Genomic DNA, 17154 nt, shown 5'->3' on the forward strand with positions numbered 1-17154 from the left:
TGGGGCGCCAATGTATGTGCTGATGTCATGGTTATACCTGATGATGTCCTCTGGTGCTCCCCCCCCCCGCCCCGAGCTTAAGACAGCACCTGACTTATGACCAGCTATGGAAGCTCACCAAAGTCACAGAGGATCCCGGTGGCTTGCATAGTTGGAAGGCAGCTTACCATGCATGAGTCCACGGTGCCGGACTCATAGCCGGCACATATCATCCGACTGGTGATGGTCTTCATGTCAAAGTACGCCTGGCACTGCTCCAGAGGAATAATACGGACCTCCCCCTCCTGCAGCTTAAAGGGCACTGCATTCGAACAGAAGACGAAAGAAAAATACTCAGCAGCGTAGAGGTGACTCAAAGGTGTGGCCAGCAAAATACAAAATGAACAATATTACAGGAACATTTTCATAACACCTAGAGAACCATATCTTTTCCCTTAGATATCATCTCAAGGGGAAGACTTGTTTGGAACCCAAATTTTCTGCTTGGAAATTTTGATAACAATCATCTATTGATACTCCTTCTTTTCCTAATGAGGCCGACGTTAAATAAGAGATTCTCAACCTGTAGGTTGCGACCCCTTTGAGGGTTGACTGGTGACCTTTCAAAGGGGTCAAATATCAGATATCCTTCATATCAGATAGTCACATTAATATTCATAACAGCAAAATTACAGTTATGAAGTAATTGTAGCAAAATATGTCATTGGGGGTCACCACAACCTGAGGAACTGTATTAAAGGGTCACAGTATTAGGGAGGTTGAAAACCACTGGCTTGTAATTTCCCCTCATCACGTGCTCTGGAAAAACATCAGCTATGACCATGAAGAGGGGGATGAGCAGCGTTCCTAGCTCTAGCATATCTGTCTATCTCTCTAGGATTAGTGAAAACCTGCTGTAGAAAGATCTGAAAAAGGCATTATCATTTATTGCTTACAAGAGATGGAAGATATGGTCTCTGTCTTGCCTAAAGTTTCTTAAGAATAATAGCAGCTGTCTCCAAGCAAAACATCGTAAATCTTGCACATCCTAAAAACCATACAGAGTGTCCTTTGTAGCAGTGATGGGGAAGCAATGCTAATAATGATAGTCATTTGGGGAAAAATAAATGTGATGTAGCGCGAGCTTAACAAGGCTTCAGAAGGAGGGCCGAGCACAGCAGCCAACACCATGCCGCACACTGGGGGAGCTGAGGCTCCTGCCACCAGCCAGCATCTTCTGGGCCGCAGTGCATTTCCTCTGGGCAGCAATCTTGTGTGTTCAGGATCATCTCATTCCTTCTGGGGAAGGCAAGAGGCTGGGATGGCTAAGGTCAATGTGAGCCTCCAGAGTGAATTCATTTGCGTGCTCTTAGTGCTGTTCCCTGACTGCCGGGTGTGCTCCCTGGTACCCCGTCACTGCAAGTTTATATAGCTGCTCTGTAAAGACTACGAATAGGGACCCTATGAAATATTGTCCACTCATTTCGTTACGGTACTAATCATGGTTTTTAAACAAGGCAACAAGTATAGGAATGGTGGCATTAGAAGGCAGCATTGCCTTCCAAATTCTTACAGGATGATGTTGAAGAAGTCACTGATATCTAAAAACATTAACTTCCCATCATTTTAAAAAATCACACAGCAAAGAAACATAGCCCAAACAGTCTGACTAAATTTCAAGAAGAAAACAAGTCCCTTTAAACTGGTGTTCTTATGGTTACTATCAAGATCCTAGGAGACCAATATGCACCACCATTCAGAGAAGCATGGCCCTGTCCTGAAGCTGTTGCAACAATTTTGTCGACTCGGTTCTTAGCCTAAACTTTAAATATGTCAAACTAGAAGCAAATGTTTTTTAGAGAGGTTGAGAGTAAGTAGCAATTTTTTTCCTATGGGTTTTGTGTTTAAGTCACTTTTTATAAAGCCCGGTTTAAGCCATTTAAACAGTTAGATATGTATCTCACTTATTTATAGAAGGATGTGCTGCACATGTAGATAAGAACCAACTAATGGCAGAATTGAAAACGTGATCATGTATCCCAACTGCAGCAATGGACTTGCCTAATTATTCCACACAGTCTCTGAGAAATTGCGCCAAGAGAGAGCCAGAACCCTTGCTCCCTCTAGCAGGGTGTCCGGCAAGTATGACCCGGCAGGGAAGCTCCAAGACATTGGTAGTAGCTCCCTGGAGAAAGAGTCAGAAGTGTAGGGAAGCATGTTAGAGCTTGCATCTCAGGTGGGCATGTGGATGTGCCGTGACTGAGTGCTCGTGTTTGCGATTGGCTGAGGGGAGAACACCACGCAGCCTCAGCATTGACCTTGTGTGGCTGTGTTTTCACAAGTGAAATGGGAAATCGCAGCCAAAGCCTAGAAAGAACGCTAGCGCTTTTCAGTTCTGAGCTCAGTGGGCGATCGCAGATGACCCTCGCTTACTTTTGTTGCCCATGTGGCCCCAGCCGGTGATGTAGCAGTACGTATCTGGTTCTAGAAACTCGTCCGGGCTGGGTAAGCAGACCGGTCTGACGTAGCTCGTCTCGCTGATGTCATCGCTCAGCTCCACTACGCTGATGTCGTAGTCCACCACGGCACGGCTGTACCGGGGATGTAGCATGATGCTTTTCACAAAGCGGGTCTGCATGAAGACTGATGGATGGTCCAGGTTGTTTATGCCGAATACCACTTTCCAAATATCAGCATCTTCTCTCCTAAAACAAGAATACCTTCAACCCCATCTGCTCCAATTGCAATGCTTCTGGAAGTAACTCTTGCACAAAAACAACAGCTATCCCCGTGCCCAGCTCCCAATACGTTCACGTAAGAAGTGGTCACACAATGGCCCAAGGAATGAATAGGTGAGTATTGTTATACAAGGAAGCAAAGATCAGACATCTTTTGTTATTTAATTAACCATTTTTTTAAGTATTGAGTGCTTCATAAATTTTCATATCATTCTTGTGCAGGGACATGCTAATCTTCCATGTATCACTGAAATTCTGGTGGCAAATACTCAGCCTTCTTGAACAGAGTATTCTTGAAAACGGAACTTGTGTGGTCTTAGGGGTAGTTACCTCTTTTGTGGCATAAAAATGACAATTAAAAATTAAGAGAAAAAGAGAGGAACAAGGGGGAATGTAAAAAAATAAAAACAAAACAAACAAACAAAAAAGAACAGAGGGGGAAAGCCAAGACTAAGGTCATCCAAGAAAGAACAAATACTTGAGAGAAGTTTCAAGTGTTCAGGGAAGCTGTTGGCAGATTTCAAGGCCAGGGTTTTAAATGCTGGCTTATAAACCCCAGTGGTCAATCTCAGGTTCTATTTTGGAGGAGCATTTGTCATCAATGCTTTAGGCAATGTTTACCCTTTTTGGCTTTCTTCCCCAAGTTTACAGGTCTTATCAGTCTAGATTTTCCTCCAATCTTAGGAGTTGCTTCCTGCTTCCTACCCATCTTTTCTTCCGAGTCTTTCTTCCACCCTCTTGGTGTCAATGTTGACATGCTCTGGGACCCCTTTTTAGCATTCTTTATGCACTCCACACTCCCTTGATGATTTCCTGTAGCCCAGTGGTTTTAAATACACCATATTCTGGTGACATCTGGAAGTATATCGTGAGCTCAATTCTCTGACCTGCGTCACAAACTTGATCCAATTGTCCATTAAAAACACTCATTTGGTATAGGAGGTCCTTCTCCACTTCTATATAACTCTAGCCTATCAGGTCTCATCATGACTGGCTGCATTGTCTTCCTCTGTGGCCTGGCAAGGCTTACCCCCCAGGGGGAGGTGATCAGAGAGCCTGTGACTGAGCTCATGCCAGAGAAAGCCCCTGCTCCCCATCCTAGGGACCCCACTTGAAGACTGAGTTTATGGGCTACATCTGAGCTGGGGTTTTAGGTCCTCTCCATGCATTGTCCTTGGTTGGGGTATCAGATTCTGCAGGGTTCTCAGAGCTCAGGGATTTTTTGTTTTGTTTTGTTTTTGGGAGGGGGGGCTCTGTTGGTCTCCTTTTGGAGCTCCTGTCCCCTCCAAGTCTTTATATCTTCCCCTTCTTTCATAAGATTCATTGCACTTTGCCTAAAGTTTGGCTATGAATCTCAGCCTCTGCCTCAACACCTCAATCGGTAGAGTCTTTCAGAGGCTGTCTGTGGTAAGCTCCCATATTAGTGGATTGGGGAGGGGCATAGGGGGAGAAGAGGGAGGGAGAGTGGGATTGGGAGGAGATGAGGCAGGGGACTACAGCCAGGCTACAAATTGAGTAAATTGTAATAAATTATATATATATATATATATATATATATATATATATATATCTTAAAATCACTTGCTTGGATGTTTGGTAATAGCCAAGATCTATAAAGGCAGTGCACAGGATTGGGGATGTATAAACATTCAGAATATTTGGAACAAAAACAGTTCCAATCACCGGTGACTAACTGAATCATTTCTCTCTTCAACCCAATATTGGAGACAACAGAAAGTCCTCTTCACGCTTACTTTCAATGTGTATCCTGCACCTTGCTATTCTACCGTCTGTCTCTGTTGTTCTCTGCTAATGAACCTGCTTTAATTTCCTTCTCATGGTTTTCACTGACATCAGTGACATTTGCAGTTAGTACATCTGTCTACTCTCTATAGTCCCCTCTCTACCCCCACAGAATTCTATAACTGTGAAAACAAGAACTATGTTAGTTTCTCTCACTGCTGAGACTATACCACAAACACAGCTTAAATGAAGAAAGATTTATTTTGTTCCGTAGTTTCAGAGGCTTTCAGTCCATTATTGTAGGGCAAGCATGGTAGCAAGTGTGAGTGGTACATCTGAGTTAGCTGACTGGCAATCTGTAGGGGGATTTATTCAACAGAGGTCACTCTTCCAAGATAACTCTAGCGTGTGTCAAGTTGACAGAAACAAACAAATTATTTTAAAGCATTATTAATAGACTCCAAACATGTAAACAAGGTCTATTTTTTTGATCACTTCATGCTCTCCTCTTTTTTTGACCTTTGTTTTCTGTGGAGAAGACTAAGGTCAGAGTTGTGGATATTTGTTGGATAATGGAGTTAAGGGGCTAATCTTCATGTGGACACTCTCTAATATTTTGGTATAAGAAACTAGTTGCTCTCCCACTCTTCCTGACTTAAAAACTTCTGGTCCAATCAGCTGTTGTAGATTAGTTTCATTGTGTAGATAAGTCATTTTTATGCCAGGGTAGACATGGAACCATTTGGAGAGATACCAATTCTTTAAACATTTCCACCTTGTCACTTCATAGGAAATCAAAGCTGGAAATGAGCATGGAAAAAGCTCTCCTGGCTTTGGTAAATATTCAAGTTTGACATTTAAGCTTATTTCAGTAACATCAGAACCTTGACCCAAACTCCATTAAAGAGCTCTGTGCAGTCACACATTCTGTACTTTTGTAAGTTGTTTTAAAGAAAATAATGTCAAACCTATAAAAATGACATCATGAATTGGATACAATAGATACAGATAAATTACAATTTTTGTAGGCCAAGCATTGTGCTGGAGATTACAACCAGCAAGAAAGGCATGACCTCTGCCTATACAAATTATAGGCTTGAGTGAAGATGACCAGTTCATGAAATGACTATGATTAGTTGGAGGAAATGTTATGTGGGCATGACAAGATAATGTTACAACATTATGGTCCATTACATAATGCTGTCATTCAAAATGCATGCTTTCCCTCCTGTCTTCTTTACTCTGGCCTTTTGTTTCATTTTTTTCTTACTAGCCTACAAGACTAGGTCTACATGATCAATGAGGAAACATCATGTACACATGGAGTGTTACTGTTAAGACATATGAAATCTACAATATTTTTTCAGATTGAGTTATTAAATGCCTCCTTAGAAGCTTCTTATCCCAAAACCACGACTTAGCTTTAGTTGTTGCAGCAATTCATCCTCTGCTTAAGCCATAAGCAATATTCAAAATAATTAAACATTCTTAATTGTTTGTAATGAAATGGAATAACATCAAAAGTCAATATTTAATTATAATTTAAATCCAACAGGAAAACACAGGGGTCAATAAAAACCAAACACTGTTACTAACTTACATTCAGCAGTCTTGCCGCACAGACTAGCATGCTTACGGCACTAACATCCACCAAGAGCAAGAAAAAGACAAAGTAGATATAATTATTCCTTTCTGTTTTGTTATGCATATTATATAAAATGTAGAGTGCTTCTTAATGTTTTTCCTCCACAGCTGTGTAAAAAGAGAACTGAGAAAGCGGAAAGGGGTTTCTAAAGTGAAGAAGAGGTGTAGGAATGGCTGATTAATTCTATTGTATAGACCAGTCGTTCTTAGCCATGGTAAACATGGCTTGAAACATACTAAACATATACTGGAAAAATGAGTCAGGAATGAGGGCAGAGACAGTCTGTCTCTAGGTGGAAGAAAACAGGGGGAAACACTTCAAGGCTACATGGATGCCGCCTGAATCTACCACCCATCAAAAAGTACTCAATGACAAGCATAGGAATAGCACGTGGTTATAAAGTTAGAATCAGGATCCAATGAGCCAAGTGTATGAACTTCAAATCCACAGCATAATAATGGCAACTTCCCATTTGAAATCCAAACTTCAAAACAGCATCAAAGAGAAGTTCACAATCTTTGTGCAAAGATTCTCTGGATTTAGGCACTGAGAGGATTGCTCTGATGGCAAAGTGCTTGCTTTGTAAGCACAAGGACCTGAATTAGGTCCTCAGAACTCACACCAGTCAAAAACATGGTCGTGTACATTTGTAAACTCAGCTGAGAAGGGAAAGACAGACAGATCTCTGGGGCTTGTTGGTGAGCCAGCTTATTCCACTTGGAAGGGTTCGAAATCACTGGGAGACCATTCCAAGCAAAAGAATGATACCAGAGATTAGCCTGTGGCCTACACACACACACACACACACACACACACACACACACACACACTATTCTTACCCTAATATTGAGTAAGCACGCTCAGGTAGAGCCAGGGGCCAGCCAATGACCCACAATGCATATAGCTCAAGAAGCTGTTAGCTCACATTTTTCTCTTTTCATTCTTCCTGCAGATACACTTCATTTTGTATCATTCACATTTAAGATCAAATGTATCCACGCTTCTACTGTTATTTTACACGAGTGCACATGAGAGATGAGGCATAGATGCTGTAATTTCAAGTCTTCAGTGATGAACTCTAAAGGGAAACCTCATGACTTGCATGTCTCATATGTACTGTCGTATCGACATCTGGATGAAATAACCTGTCACGGTGGTTTGCAATTTTCCACATTCAACTCTAGTGTTTAGACATGAAAATATGACTTAATTCTGCTAGGCAAAGGCACTTTGAAGTTTTTATTCGTTAGAGTGTTGGAGACTGAGCCCAGCACCTTGTGCAGGCTAGCTAGCACTCTACCAATGGCCGCCCTGCTCGGTTTCATCTACTTAGATTTATAGATGTTTGTCATCTTTATTCTTCAAGACACAAAATGTTTTTGCATTTGACTGCTTTATATGGAATATTTTACCCATTTAACAAAGGAAAATTGCTACATATAATTAACAAGCATAATAAAATCCATCCAACATTATAAGATTCAAACCAGCACAACTAGCTGGTGATCTGGGGGCAGTTTGGAGTTAACCCAATTCTTACTTTTAACACTGAGCTCTGTCATTAGTGCTGTAAAATTATTGTCTGCAGAAAGGGTACACAAAATGTAGATCAGGGTGAATGAAAACCAAATGCAAGAAGAGGTCAGGTGTAAGCTACTGAAAAGGTGTATCAGCCACAAGCTCTAGTTCAGTGCCTTCCACCTCTTGGCATCAGCTAATCACTGTCCTATTAAAATGGAACACCTCCTACACATATGTAGCTTGTGAGCAGCTTGGTCTTTATGTGGGTCCCCTAGCAATTGTAGCAGGGGTTGTCTCTGACATGGATGTAGTTGCTTGCTTTTGGATCACTTGCCCCTCTTTGAATCACTTAGGCTCCCTTGTCTGGCCTCAGTGGAAGAGGTTGTGCTTAGTACCAATGAGACTTGATGTGCTGGGGTAAGGTGGTACAGGGGGGTGACTCCCCTTTTCTGAAGACAAGTGCAGGGGGTATTGTAAAGAGAATGGGAGGGTGGGGCAAGGAGGAGAGGAAGGAGGGGGCTACGATCAGGATGTAAAGTGAATAAGTAAAAAAAAAAAATGAGAAAAAAATGGAATACCCAGTGTATCTGACCTTCCAGTTGTTCAAAAATCAAAGATGTAAACATCCAGATTCAAAGGCTAAATAAAGTTTTTAAAAGCAAATTAGATTCACAGCCTAGATTATCCATTTGTCAATGAGCTTTATAATTCTCCAGGAGTTTCTACACACTGTTTCAAATGATTATTGTCATGTCTGCTCTGAGAGGTTTATAAGAATATTTAATGGTAAGTCACGTAAGACACAGAGATAGTGGCAGTAACTAATGGGGTCAGAAAGCTGGTCCCTTGAACACCTACACCACACATTTTCTATTAAACTCTGAAGCAATGAACAGCATCATAGATATAAGTGAGGCACTAGGAAATAAAAAACTTGTCAGGTGAATGGAAAATGATTTGTGGGCAATAAGATGGCAGATGACAAAGGAAGATGACAAAGGAAGATAGCTTTGGCACAAAGTCCCAAAGCTAGCACAGAAGTAGTAAGCAGAAGTAGTAGCCTTTGCTGTCTGTATTCTGCCATCCCAAGTGACCACGGTAAGTAGGGGAAAGGAAGAATCATCTAAATGGTTAATGTGACTGCATATGGATTAGAGCCCTGTGAAACTGAAGGCTGTCATAGAGCGGCAGCAATCATCAAAAGTCTTAGCTCTAAAATGAGTAGGAGTTTGTTTCAAAAGGAAAACATAGGAAATGGAAATGGCTCTCAGTGGGGGAATGTGCAAGGAGGGGGAATGTGCTGGCTGTCACAGCTCATTTCATCCTAACAGATAACTAGAGCCAAGCAGAGCATTCTATCCACAAGCCTTCCTGCCTCCACCTCTCCATTCGAGAGTCATATGCAGCCAGTATGCATAAAATTCATCTTCTGTGTGATTAATATGTGCGTGCTTAACGCACTGCAATACTGAACTGATATACAGTTCAAAACATGGAAAGAGATGACGAGAGACTACTGACCCTCTAGCTGATCACTGAAAGACGGGAGGAATCAATAGCCATTTAAAGTAGGGCGTTTATTATACATTTCAATGGACATCTTTTCTAAGTATTAAAGTGTATGTGTGTGTTTGTGTGTGTGTTCACATGTGTGTGAATAGCAGTAGTAGTAGCTGCTGATGGTAATGGTAGTTGAGAGGAAAGGTAAAATGGGCAGGAAATATGAATTTGAAATCTACTAACAGTATTTGATATTCAAAACGGTAATACTTAATATTCATATTTGCTCAAATATGGCATATAATTGGACCAGTAAACTAAAGACAGGTAAGAAAACCAGGCAACAGACCCTGGAACATTCAGTGGTCCCAAAATAGCTGAGGATGGAAAAAGAAAAGAAAATGGTAGATCGTGAAATCAAGGTGTAAGCCAAAATATCTTTCGGTATTCCAGAATAAAAATAAAGTTATTTCAAGAAAGAAACAGTGATACAATGGTAAGGGACATTCCAGTGAGCTGAAACTGAAAACTCACTACTGGGTTTGGCAAGGAGGAAGTCATTACTAAACTCCAGTAAACATCGTTTCTTTGCTGCCCTTGATGACAACCCAACTACCACAGACACTAAGATAGGAGAAATGGAGAGGGTAACTATAACGGACATTTTAGGTGTCTTCCAGTGAACAGTGATCAAAATGGAGCAGTAGCCAAAGGTGGAAGTAAAAGTAAAGATTAAAAGCAAAATAGGAAATATGACCAAGGATACAAAGAACTTTTTGGAGCAAAGGGTTAAGATGAGATGAATGATGTGATAGCACCTCTATTATTTACAATATATGAGCTGAGATCACTGCAAGGTAATGAAGATTTATTACTTGACAAAAGCTGTCAAGTAATTTCACCCTAACTGTCTCTTAGGGTGAAATCTGACTTTCCTATTGAAGTGTCCATTGCATTAATTAGATGCTCATTTGAGGTTCATGATTATACACTTGGCATGAGCTCAGTTAGCAATTGGATATACTCTATTCTCCAACAATGGTCAACCTTTCTGTTCCAGGTGTGATGTACCAGATAGGAAGTGATGACATTAGACCCAGTGTCTCTGTCTCTTCTGGTTCTGAAGGCTTCCCATTGTACAGCCATTCTTTTCCCGGTTGAACTTTGCCAAACTTCTCCTAAAGGGTTTTTTTTTTTTGTTGTTGTTGTTGTTGTTTGTTTGTTTTGTTTTTTTATCAGAAGTTAAAAGCAGAAGGGGAACATTTAGTGTTGGAAGTCCCAGAAACTGGGGACTGGTTGGTAACCCAGGCCAGCTACGACCTACATTATAAACATTGTGGTGGTGGAGGGAGAGCGGAGAACATTAGAACTATCTCTAGAAGAGGCAGAGCAGTGGGGAGCATAGAGCCACATTCCGGTCAACTGGAAGTTTTTAAAACCACGTTTGCCTACTCTTCAATGGTATCACAGAGGAGGTGTGGGTCCAAAGCAGAGAATTTCTGTGTTCATGAACACTTTTAGTGATGAGAATGTATCAAATACTGCCAGAAGGTGAAATGGAAAAATAAATTGTGAATGACTGACCTAGTTCATAAGCACCAAGAAGAAGGGGTAATCCTAAGGACACAACACGGCCCTCAGTAATTCGCTTTCTGAGTGAACTATAAAGCAGTCAGATGGGGGGGAGTGTTGTTTGAGACATTAAGGGCATGATTTGTTCTGGGACAAATAAGAGAAGGAGCTTTCCCAATTTAGATGGAAAGATTCTCAGGGATTATTAAAGATCCAACTGATGTTGAAAGTCAGACATGGCACAATCTTTCTTTCTTTCTTTCTTTTTTTCTTTCTTTCTTTCTTTTTTTCTTTCTTTCATCAATTGATCTATTCTTTTTTGTTATTTTATTTATTCACTTACATGCCAAACGTAGCCCCCTTTCCTCCTCTCCTCCTGGCCCCATCTTCCCACCTTCTTCTCTCCTTCCCTCTTCCTGTTCTCCTCAGAAAAGTGGACCTCCCACAATACCAACTCATGCCAGCACATGCCAATCACATCAGGACTAAGTGCATACTCTTCTACTGAGGCCAGACAAGGCAGCCCAGCTAGGGAAAAACAAGTAGCAGAGTCTATGTCAGAGATAGGTCCTATTCCACTTACTAGGGAACCCATATGAAGACCAAGCTGCCCATAAGTTACATATGTGTCAGGGCCTAGGTCCAGTGCATGCCTGCTCTTTGGTTGGTGCTTTAGTCTCTGTAAGCTCCCATGGGCCTAGGTTAATTGGCTCTCTTGGTCTTCTTGTGGAGTTCCTGTCCCTTCTGGATCCTTCTATTCTTCCCCCTTGACTCTTACACAAGGTTCCCCAAGCTCTGCCTAATGTTTCACTGTGGGTCTAAGCACCTATTTCAATTTTCTGCAGGATGGAATTTCTGAGAGGATAACTATGTTAGGCTTCTGTTTGCAAGCCTAGGAGAGTATCATTAATAGTGTCAGTGGTTGGCTCTCACCTATGGGGTATGTCTCAGGTTGGGTCAGTCATTGATTGGTCATTCTCTCAATCTCTGCTCCATCTTTATCCCTGCACATCTTGTAGGCAGGGTGAATTTTAGATCAAAAGCATGTGGATGGGTTGGTGCCCCTTCCCTCCATTGGAAGTCCAACCTGGCTAGGAAGTGGCCATTTTGCTATTTATGTCCATCACTGCTAGGAGTCTCAGGTAGAGTCACTCACATATCCTCCCAGGAGCCTCCTCTATCTATCTATCTATCTATCTATCTATCTATCTATCTATCTATCTATCTATCTATCTATCTATCAGTCTATCTATCTATCTATCTATCTATCTATCTATCTATCTATCTATCTATTAGTCTGTCTGTCTATCCATACATCTATCTATCTATCTATCTATCTATCTATCTATCTATCTATCTATCTATCTATCTATCTATCTATTTCTAAGTAATGAATGTCCTGTATGTTCTTAAGGATATAAAGAAAAAGATTACAAAATGTGCTCTTCACCTTGGAAGTCTTCTTGCTTTATCTGACAGAAAGGTCCAGGGATGAGATCGTTGGAAGGTCAAAGAACAGATGTGATGCACTTAAAGGACTGTAAAAGTTGGGGAGAGGGAAAGGAAGCTAGGTAATTTGGGCAGAAATGCAGGCACACAGCCAAAATTCTGGACCACCTGGTGCTGTAAAAAAATCAAGACACTGGTGACATGACCGGGTTTAAGGTTGTGGTCAGGATGACAGTTTTCCATGCAAGCTTTCTGGAAGGAAATTAAAAGCTTTGATCATTACTCACTGTGGGCTGGTCCAAGAAGTTCATCCTTCAGTCCTTCAAGCGTGAAGGAAGGGAGGGAATTGCCTGTTATATTACCACTGCACGTCAAAGCCTTTTCCTCCTTAGAACCTCTGAAGCTGAATTGGTATAGGGGAATGTGGAGCTCTATCTGGTCAACTTAGTATCTCATGGTTTTGATTTTTATTTGGTGTTTTTAAATACCCCTCTGTGGAAAGGCAAAACAAATTGTCTTTTCTTTCCCACCAATCTAATTAAAAGAGACAGGATGAAAAGGCCACAGATGGATCATGTTATGCCTTGCCAAAGGATAGAATCAGGATATGAAGTAAATCCCAATAATTGCAGCAATTGATGGCCCCAGCAGAGAAGATGCCTTACAATTAAAAGTTCTGAAAAGCCTGCAGTGCCACTGGTGAGACCATAAAACAAAATTAGGTACTGGGTACACAGTCAAACAAGGACTTGTTTGAAGTTGGGCAATTTCTAACCTCGTAATGGATGAGCAGGGTCCTCTTGACACCACTGTTAAATTTTGGATTCAACAAAATTTCTTCAAGGTCTTTGGTATCATTTCTATGTCATGAATTAGAAAAACATACTTATTCCTTCTTACAAGCCCCCTTCCTTACTGTATAGGTACCCCAGTGCAAGAGAAAACGTTGATTCCACCTGTGACAAGAGCAGCCCATAAACTTGAATTAATGAGCACATTGGGAGTGTCAGTCTCTTAAAGAGCTATCGGTTCATTTAGGTGATGACTTTTGATGAATCTGCTTTGCCAGCATAATCTTCTGCTTAGTGAGGGCTACAAATCAGAACTGAAAAAGACACCTGGAAACATCTGGTCCCGAGAACATCTCAGTGTGATTTTAGAAAAACTCTAGAGACCCTTCCAACCATTCTGGCTCTCACATATGAAAATTCCCAACAGAAGGTGTTGGTTGATATTTTCATACTATTTTCCCCCAGTAGAGATCGAGTTTTATCATGTTTTTAATTTATCATCATTTGCTACATATTTGAATACATGTTTAAATGTCTGTCCCCTTTGTTGGTTGGGGTTGTCAAGAGGCTCCCCAAACATCATAATCTATTGCTATTGCTCTTGGTAACCCCTCGAGGTGGAGGACCATGCCCTTCAGACACACCCAGAGGCCTCTGAGCCAGAGCTGACCTGAAAGATTAGTGTTTATAGTATCAGAAAGTGACATGCAAGCTTCTAAGGGAGAGAAGCAATCAACAGTACTACCCATCTGTGCTCCACTAACCACTGTGGTACAATAACTCCAAGTAGTAGAACACACACTGTAGCAGCACTCAACAGTTCTCTAGTTGGTCCTAAGACCCATCCAACAAGAAGAAAGTTATTCCTGGTCCTGGAAACCTAGCTGACTAGCTAGGACTAGTGAAGTCATGGGTCCTGTAGGAAAACTTACAAACCACCACTTTTCTGTACCAGCAGAATCCCTAACTACATTCTCGATAACTTTATTTCTTACAACATATGAAAGAAACATCCCTTCGCAACAGACAGGGTCCATTATAGAAAATTTCAACCAACCAAATGTAGAGATATGGGACCCATTCTCAACTGATAGATACATCTACAACACAACTCATTCACCTGAGGTTCAGGGATCACTGCAGAAGAGGGGGCAGAAAGATTGTAAGAGTCAGAGGACCAGGGTGTTTTCTATGAGATTGTGCTCCCAGAAATGTGAGAGGAGTAACACCGACGAAGATTCACTAATATGGCTGACTACACATGACCTGAATAGGTCTTGCTAGACCACAGTCTAGCAAGGAGCAGAAGTCATAGTCCATGACCTGAATACTGACAACACTAATAAACATGCTACCATGGATGAGAGTGGGAGAAGCTCAGGAGACCTCAGTCCTAGACAGGAAACTCCGGGCAACTAAGGAATGCAGTGGGTGGGAGAAATCTTCTCACCCGGGGAAGAGCACACCACCTGGTTATGTAATATTAAACTGTCAGCACTGAAAACAATAAACGCAAGCAGCATCACAGACGGAACGAATTGTATTTATATATTTATGAATATACATCTGTAAGTATGATGACAATTAAAGGAAAGGAAGCCATGAATTCAAGAGAGCACAAGGTGGGTACATGAGTAGATCTAGAAAGAGAAAAGGGAGGGGAAATGATGTAACTATATTATAATCTCAAAAAAAAATTTAAAGAAATACTAAAAAAAAATCTGTCTCCCTACTAAACTTTCCAAGTTTAGTAAACCTGTCCATGTCTGTAATCCCACATGGAACCGAGTGTGTTCTCAGCCTTTTTTAGAAGCCGTAGCACCCATAGGAGACTAGAGAAGGGCTTTCTTCCCTAGCATTGTTATAATAACAGCAAGCTGAAACTATCTCAAATATTCATCAACTGAAGACCAGTAGAAAAATTCATGGCAAGTCTATACAGATAGTACTCAGCTTCCAAAAATAATGTACTAGTGCTACAAGAACTGACCTAGAGGGATGCCCATGGTATATTACTTAAAGAGAAAGGCATTAAGGATGTACAAAGTGTGATTTTAAATTGTAAAAATCAACAGTGACACCATGTGAATAACTGGATGTGCTTAGAGCCATGGAGAAATGTTCTTTGGGCTGTAACAGGGGTAACCTTCAGGATGATGAGGAAACAAGAGGAAGGGTGGGAAGAAGTGAATAACGCTGGCAAAATGGGAGTATACTCAGACCGTAATGCCAAGGGGAAATGCACAAGGCGTGCTTGCAGCAATATTTTTTTTTTAAGAGATGTACACTTTCATCAGTCTTGCTAGTTGCTGCCAAGCATGGTTCCTAAGGCTTTAAATAGACTATCTCACTTCCTGCACACACAAATCTGTGGGGAACCTATTGTTAGGACAAAGACTTGGTTCTGGAGTTTTGAAAAACCTAACACAAACATTGTACCTTTAGTTCTACCTACCAAACTACAAGCTAGTTGCTCATTTGAGCCTCATGGAGCTTCCAAACAAATAATTTCCATATATATTCATAAGATGTCCAGAACAGAGGCTGAACTGCGGTGGTTGAGAAATCAGTCTTCTGCACGTCTTCACTTTCCTCCTTCTATAGCAATACGTCCTAGCCACCTAGTATAGTTATTGGTCATTAGTGAGTGGAAGATGAGAAAGGCTAGAGAGAGTTCCACAGAGAATTTGTGGGAAAGAGAATGTCTGTGATATTTGTGTTGAAATGACTCCAAAAAGTTCCATACACCACTGAGAATTCCCAAGCAACAAATGGGAATACCTGGAGAGAAGTAAAATGAAAGTGTGTCGCTTACCCCTCAAAGCAATGGGCAACTGTGAGAACCCACTTCTTGGCAATGAGGACACAGCCACAGATATGTCCACTGGGCTCACTCTGCAGAGAGCACTGCCATGGCCACCTCCCAGGACGACTAGTCCGACCTCCAAGGATCCTCTTGTTCATTCGGGCAGCAGGGCGTCGACCACAGTCTAGCAGGGAGCAGAAGTCATAATCCATGATTCATCACCAAACCCAAATAGATGCTGAGCTCTGGTTGTCATGTATCAGTGATCCTGTCTCCCAGGAGCCAGCACAGTAAAATGCCATATCCCATGATACACCACCAGTCTCACCTTGCTTAGTACACAGAAGGGAAATCTTACTTCTGCTTGGACAGGACTGCCTAGGTTTGGAAACATAAAATGTTAGAACGTTAAGTTCCATGCTTAGTGTTTATCTGAAGCATGTTATCAAAGTCAAACAACACAGGGTCTACTTTCAGGGGAGTCCATACTCTCTGAGCACAACTGTCTTACTGCAAGACTTCTCAGGGCACCGGAGTGCTCAGAGCCCACACTGGGAGCACACACACTACTTGTTTCAGTTTATTTGACTTCATAACAAGATGTCACAATTGCGGAAAGAGAAGTTCTTATCCTGAAGCTTCTTACATCATCTTAGTTAATACTTAGAATCTATGGTGAGGGATGAGCAGGTCAGATATGTACCCCTGCTGAACAAACCTTGAGATATAGGCTGAGAGAAATAAAATATTCCTTTAAATTTTTATATAGAAGATAAAGGAATAGGGCACTTAGACTAGAAAAAAAAAATCCTGTCCAAACTGTCAAGGTTAAACTGTGGACATAGGAATTGATGACAGGAGAAAGTGAGCTTGAACTTACTCAAATGACTTGGGTCTTCACACTTAGACAGCAGGCACCTTATCAACTGAGCTGTATATCTAAGCCTAGTAGCCTAATCTCTGAATGTATTCAAATGATCTAAGTTCCTTGGCATCAAATCTTTCTTTCCTTTACTTCCATACCCCTTTTGAGACTAGCCCTGGGCCTAGTATAAAAATGACATTCAAAAATTAGTTGTGAATCTAATTATCACATTTTTAAAATAATGGCTTTTGGGTAGAGACTCATAAGGATTGCCCACCCCACTCTTTGTAGCAAAGTTGTTACACAATATCTTATTTAGTTAGTGAGCCATGCTTACAAATCCCCAAAGTGGAATGATTATTTATTCATTTATTTGACCTAAAGGGCTTTCTCCATACCCAGCTTAGAGGAACATCATTGTGTTGAAAGGTTTGGGTCACTGGCTTAGAGAAAGTATGTCATTTGACAGAGTATTCAGAAATCTGAGGACTGAGTTTGAGCAATAATGAAATCTTGAGATTTTCTGAGGGGTGAAGGGTCACCTT

At 41.2% G+C, this 17154-nt stretch overlaps 1 protein-coding gene and 1 pseudogene across 2 annotated transcripts in view; both read right to left on the reverse strand.

Annotated features, from left to right (window-relative positions):
* Positions 1 to 17154, reverse strand: part of Corin (corin, serine peptidase) — a 197164-nt gene that overhangs the window by 2610 nt on the left and 177400 nt on the right. For both annotated transcript variants that reach the window (XM_060380731.1, XM_060380730.1), the window contains exons 18-21: positions 16073 to 16122; positions 15754 to 15928; positions 2413 to 2684; positions 168 to 301 (exon numbers count right to left, since the gene is read on the reverse strand). In XM_060380731.1, the coding sequence (XP_060236714.1) occupies positions 168 to 301; positions 2413 to 2684; positions 15754 to 15928; positions 16073 to 16122 (631 nt within the window). The remainder of the gene's footprint in view (positions 1 to 167; positions 302 to 2412; positions 2685 to 15753; positions 15929 to 16072; positions 16123 to 17154) is intronic.
* On the reverse strand, positions 2895 to 3009 carry LOC132653293 (U6 spliceosomal RNA; annotated as a pseudogene).

Source organism: Meriones unguiculatus, chromosome 3 (assembly GCF_030254825.1).
Source record: "Meriones unguiculatus strain TT.TT164.6M chromosome 3, Bangor_MerUng_6.1, whole genome shotgun sequence".
NCBI classification, from domain to species: domain Eukaryota; kingdom Metazoa; phylum Chordata; class Mammalia; order Rodentia; family Muridae; genus Meriones; species Meriones unguiculatus.